Source organism: Rhinoderma darwinii, chromosome 9, assembly GCF_050947455.1.
Source record: "Rhinoderma darwinii isolate aRhiDar2 chromosome 9, aRhiDar2.hap1, whole genome shotgun sequence".
Taxonomy (NCBI): domain Eukaryota; kingdom Metazoa; phylum Chordata; class Amphibia; order Anura; family Rhinodermatidae; genus Rhinoderma; species Rhinoderma darwinii.
Window position 1 is genome coordinate 64,609,882 of NC_134695.1, and position 6,000 is coordinate 64,615,881.

A 6,000-nucleotide genomic window follows, 5' to 3' on the forward strand; every position below is an offset into this window, starting at 1 on the left:
TATACGGCGGCTCGCTGAATGGACCTGCCATTCTTCCTAATTCCACTTCTTTAGCTAATTTTAACCGCGCAATGCCCACATTCTCATTGATCGACTTCAAATTGTCAGCCAATGACAATGTCGCAGAATATTCAAAAGGAATCTCAAAACCAAACGAAAACCCGTTAGTGAGCACCTCTGCTTCCCGCCTCCTGTGGTACCGCTCTAACCATGGGCCCATCTCGAGCACGTTCACCGGCGTTCTCCGCTGCGCCGGAAGGAGGTGCCTTGACCGGCTGCTTACCTCTCCGGAAACACCGGAGCGCCGAATGAGCGCCCCCACAGATGGAGCATTCATGTTGAAATTTGCACGTGGCAAAGAAACGACAGTGGCCCTCATTGTAGAGCCAACAGGCACCTGTGGGCCTAGCGGCCGCAACTCCAGGGGCGGGGCCCGGTGCTGCGGCCGCACTGGGAAAGGGGCGTTGTTGCCTACTCCCTTGCGCTAAAATAAGCTGCAACCACACGTCCGTTGCCTTCGTCGCCCAACTAATATCAGGCGACAAAGCCAAACGTCGCCGAAATTCTTCATCATATCGCCACCAGGCCGCACCACCGTGCAGCCTGTGGGCGCTGAAAATTGTGTCAAAATAGACAAACAACTCGGCCCCTTTCCCAGGATAGCGTTGGCAAATAACATGAGCCAGTGTAGCGTAACACTGTACCCAGTTGCCAAATGTTTTCGCTACTTTTGCTTTCCTATCCGAACCTCTCTCAAAGCCCCGCTCCTTGTCGACAGTCACCTGCTCCACCGAGACCAAGGACCAAATATCCACAAATTCATTCCTCCAAATCTTGTCCTTGACCTCAGCTGACAAATGAGTCCCGAGAGGAGCGACTCCACAAAACAATGAATCTCTAAACGTCAAACTAGCTAAAGCATTCTCTTTCTCAGACGGGGGCATAGCTCCCTCTGGTGGCACAGAGGGACACGACGTTCCCTCATTCACTTTCAACCCAGCCACCACGGCTTTTAAAACAGAAATCAAATCCGCACCCGCTGCATTAGGTTTATTAAGCCATGCGTCACCGCAGGCCGACTCACCGCTCCCAGAGGTCCCACCGACTCCAGAGGGTCCTTCAGCCACTTGCCGCGGCACTGGAACCACGGCCTGCACCTCCTCCACCGGCCCGGCGGGAGGTACAACCTGGGACAGCTGCTCCTGATCCACCGACAAGCGCTGCACCTCCCGGCGTCGACTGCGTCTCTGCGGCCGTGAGGATCTCCTCGACGACCTCCTCCATGATCCGGATGATGCGGACGTCGTCGCAGACGAGGAGGAGAAACCATCGCTGGAAGACGAGGAATACCGTCGACCACGCCTCTTCCCGTCACCTGACCTGCGACGTCCATGATGGCCGTGCCGGCGATGTCCACCAGCCCGGCGTTTCCTCCCTCGCCTGGAACGCTCCCTTCTTGGACCTGCAGGAGAGAAAGATGACAAGGCAGGAGAAGGGCAAATAGCATCCAAAACACCCTCACTCCTATCTTTCCTAGCACACTCCCCCCCTGCCCCTGACCCGTGCTGACAGGGGCCCGGGGGGGACCGGGGTGGAGAAGCGACAGGCACCGCAGAAGCCCCCGCCCCCTGGCTGGGCTGCTTGCTCACCGTCCGCCTCCCCGCACCCGCCGCCATCTTCTTTTTTCGTGCGCCGCCATCTTGTGTCCTGGCTGCACTGCGCCTGCCAGGACGTCCCGCCCCTGTTCCCCCCGCCGCCAATTCTGGCTGCGTAGAGAACAGCACGGGGAAAGATGGCGCCGACCCCGGCTGCACACAGGCCCCAGAAGCAAGTCCCAGCTCCTGTGAACATGCCGCATGGTAAGCGACCATGTCGGACCAGTCGCCTGAGTCCGCCATATTCACCCCACTGTCACGATAGTCGGCCGCTGCCTCCGCGCCCGCATCAGCAGCTCGAGGCGGGTTGTACCGTGCCCGTGCCGGTTTAACAGCCGCCCTCTTACCGCCATGGGGAAGGACGCCAGCGCGACGAGTGGGAGGGGGGCACTATGTCGACCGACGAAGCACCCGTCGACATAGGCCTAGGGGACCTGCTGGGACCACCGCATGACTGTGCAGCAGTCACAGCACCCCTCATAGCAACAGGGCTAGGGCTTAGTCTAACCGGAGGGCGTGTAACGCGCTGCGGCCTACCTCGGGTAGCCGCTCCCGACTGTTCCGTGCCCCGCTCCGCTCCTCGCCTCTCTCCTTCCTCCAACAGGGATTCCAGCCAGGCAGGCCCTTCTGCCGCTACCCGCTGTGCCACCTTGCGCAACAGTTCTTCTGCCATCTTCTTAACGACCACGCTCTGAAACTCCACAGCAGCAGCAAAGGTGTTTCTTCCACTGCAGCTTGAAGGTAAGAGGGCTTCCTGCTCCAAACCTCTGCCTTATATCTTCTTAACCACGCCCCTCTTACCCCTTGTTGACCAATCCTGATCCTGGGCATTATTTTAAACCGTTCCATCCTTTCTTAACCCCTTGCAGTCCCTGACACTCTCCCTAGGCGCTTCAGTGTCTACAAGGAGAAGGCTTAAAAGATTAAAAAACAAAAAAAAACAAGTCCCATTATCTTTACTGTCCTCAAAGTCATCAGCACAGAATATTTTGGACCTAAAAATGCCAGTGTTAAAGGTAATATTGTAATTCAAGACAGGCTGGTTGCTCGAGACGTCTTACCTGACCACCCCGTATAAAAGGCAAGGGTTGTTAGGCAGTGTGTTCCTAGCAACCAGTCTGTCTCATTCTGTGCTGACAGAATATGGGAGGGAAAGTAGTTTGTCAGCAGTCATTCCCCTTTGCAGTTTGCCTTATTAAAGGGGTTTTTCCATGAGGGACATTTATGAGATATTCACAGGATATGTCATAAATGTCAGATAGATGCGGGTTCCACCTCTGGGACCCGCACCTATCTCTAGATCGGGGCCCCCTAAACCCCGTTCTAGCTTTTTGTGCTCACTTCCTGAATACATGGTCAGGATGTATGGTAACAGCGTAACTTGCTGAGCTATGCTGTTTCCGTGACTCCCGACCATGTAATTAGTAAGTGGCCGAGGGGTGGGGGGGGGGGGCAGCGTGAGCACAAAAATCTAGAACGGGGTTTAGGGGGCCCCGATCTAGAGATAGGTGCGGGTCCCAGAGGTGGGACCCGCATCAATCTGACATTTATCATATCCTGTGGATACGTCATAAATGTCTCTGATGGGAAAACCCCTTTAAGGCCTTGTTCACACGGACCTATTGTATAATTCAATGTGGCCGTTCACACGGCCTGTTGTTTCAACGGAGCGTGTGAAGGGTCCGTGAGAAAATAGGACATGACTCTAGTCTATGGGGGATGCGTGATATCGCGTCCTGCAGAGCACGGATGCACCTCGGACTTGAAAAACTGCAGTTTTTCACGTCCGAGATGCGCAACGCTCGTGTGAATTAGGCCTAAGGCAGATTTTTCTAAAATATAGGCGGAGAGCCTAGTTCATCAAGGAGAATGTTCACAGGATTTCTCACCACTCAACATCCGGTGCTGACCCAATTATGCGCTTTTTCATATATTTTTTTTTAGGTGAAAAATTTCCGAGATGTGGACCCGGATTTTGGCAATCGTATTAAAACGCTGCTGGACAAGCACAACAAGGCTTGTGAAAAGAAGGTAGAAACCTATTATTTATTCCGGAGCCACCACTGTAAAGTGAGACAATAACTATGAAAAACTGAATTCTCCTTCTGAACCCCAAAAATGTCAACCAAAAAAATCGGGAAAAATTCAAATATAATAGACGGAAGTTCCTTATTCAGACCCTCCAATTATTACTTAGGGCAGAGAGCGGCTATAAAGAGCGTCTCTCTCTCTCTGGAGGACCCAGCACGAACATGCTTTACATAGACCGCCTATTGATTTCAATGAGAGCTGTGTAATGCTTAATTTGCCCTGTGGTGGCGCTGCAGGGAAATTGTTAATTTGCTGCTGGGTTCCTTTACAGACGACTGAGATTGTCCAATGTGGAGAGCCCCGTTGATAAAAGTTAAAAAGAAATTGGGCCTAAACTAAAGAATTTTTCTCTCTCTTCTTTAGGAACCTTTGCATTGTTACACTCGATGTTTGTCCTGAAAAGACATTGGGACTGTGAAGACAATCTCAAGATGAGAATTTGAATATCCAGGTCCGCCAAAATTTACCCTTGCAATACCAAAGATCATCTAATCCACTATTGTAGAACAACACGTCCCAGTCTACTTAAAGGCCTCGTAAACCTTTGACAGTGATTTTTTTTTAAAAATAAAAAGGTCAGTCAGTGTGATTTGTGCAACTTTAAAAATATTTTTTAATAAAAACTAATTATACTATTTGAGATACAGCTGCTTTGTATTCTGTATACAGAGCAGCTGTATCTTACGCTGAATCCTGCACCAGTCAGGTGGGCGGCACTGGCTGGTTCATTGTCAGTGGGTCCTGTGTGGCTCTCAGGCCCCATGCACACGACAGCAAAAAAACTCAGTTTTTGCGGACCGCAATTGCGGTCCGCAAAAACGGAGCCATTCACTTTCATTGAATACTGACACCTTTCCGTAGCACTACGGAAGGGTGTCAGTGCCGTGGAAATGTTCCGGGAATTATGGAACATGTCCGTTCTTTCGCATTTTGCGGGCCGTGCTCCCATGCTTTGTATGGGAGCACGGCCCGAAAATGCGGCTGTCAGTCAGCGGCCGGCCGTGCCCGCAATCGCGGGTCATGATTGCGGGCATGGTCTTGTGCATGGGGCCTCACACTCATGATCGAGCTGTAAGGCCCCATGCACACGACAGCAAAAAACCTCCGTTTTTGCGGACCGCAACTGCGGTCCGCAAAAACTGAGCCATTGACTTTCATTGAACGCTGATACCTTTCAGTAGCACTACGGAAGGGTGTCAGTGCCGTGGAAATGTTCCGGGAATTATGGAATATGTCCGTTCTTTCGCATTTTGCGGGCCGTGCTCCCATACTTTGTATGGGAGCACGGCCCAAAAATGCGGCTGTCAGTCGCCGGCCGTGCCCGCGATCGCGGACAGTGATTGCGGGCACGGTCGTGTGCATGGGGCCTTAGGCCTCATGCACACGACCGTATCAGCAAATACTGACCGCAAATACGGTTCCGTATTGCTTTATAGTCATCAGCAAATCATCAGCAATGTACCCATTTCTGCTGAATGGTATCCGCAAATACGGTCCGTAGTGCATCCGTATTACATCCGTATATACGGATCCGCAAAAAAAAGAGGCCTGGTTGATGGGAAATCCCCTTTGTGTCGCTTAGCAACCCTTCTGTATTTGCGGATGGCTATCCGTATTTGTGGACACACCTCCGTAGCCATCCGCAATTTTGGCTTCCCCCATAGACTTCTATGGAGGAGTCTGTGCCGCAATTGCGGACCAAGAACGGACATGCTCCATAATTCCCGGCACAGTTCTGCGGAACGGACACTCATCCGTAGCGATACGGAAAGGTGTCCGCGTTCAATGGAATTGAATGGGTCCGTTTTTGCAGACCGCAATTGCGGTCCGCAAAAACGGAGGTTTTTTACGGTCGTGTGCATGGGGCCTTAGACTGTGTTCACATGGGGCGGATACGCTGCGTAATAGCACGCAGCGTATTCGCCCTATGCGCCGCAGAGAATTCTGTGCGAGAAAGCGCACCAAACTGTGGTGCAGTTTTTCGCCTGGAATGTCTGCTGCGGAAAACTGCCGCACTTAGCAGGCCGGCCTCCTGGGATGACATTTTATCCCCGGAGACTGCTGCAGCCTGTGATTGCCTGTAGTGGTCACATAGGATGAAACGTCATCCCAGGAGGCCGCGCTCGCGGGAGGAACACAGACTTCTGGGTAAGTATGAGATTTTTTCGAAGTTTCGTTTTTTGCGGCAGAATTGCTGCGAAACGGCCCAAAAAAATGCAACAATCCAATGGGGGAAAAACCGTAACCATTAAGA

General features: G+C 52.2%; 1 protein-coding gene across 1 annotated transcript in view; it reads left to right on the forward strand.

Moving 5' to 3' along the window:
* Positions 1-4,996, forward strand: part of LOC142660921 (catalase-like) — a 29,364-nt gene extending 24,368 nt beyond the window's left edge. The window contains exons 12-13 of the mRNA XM_075838006.1: positions 3,600-3,686; positions 4,110-4,996. Of these exons, the coding sequence (XP_075694121.1) occupies positions 3,600-3,686; positions 4,110-4,145 (123 nt within the window). The 3' untranslated portion in view covers positions 4,146-4,996. The remainder of the gene's footprint in view (positions 1-3,599; positions 3,687-4,109) is intronic.
* The last annotated feature ends 1,004 nt before the right edge of the window (positions 4,997-6,000 follow it).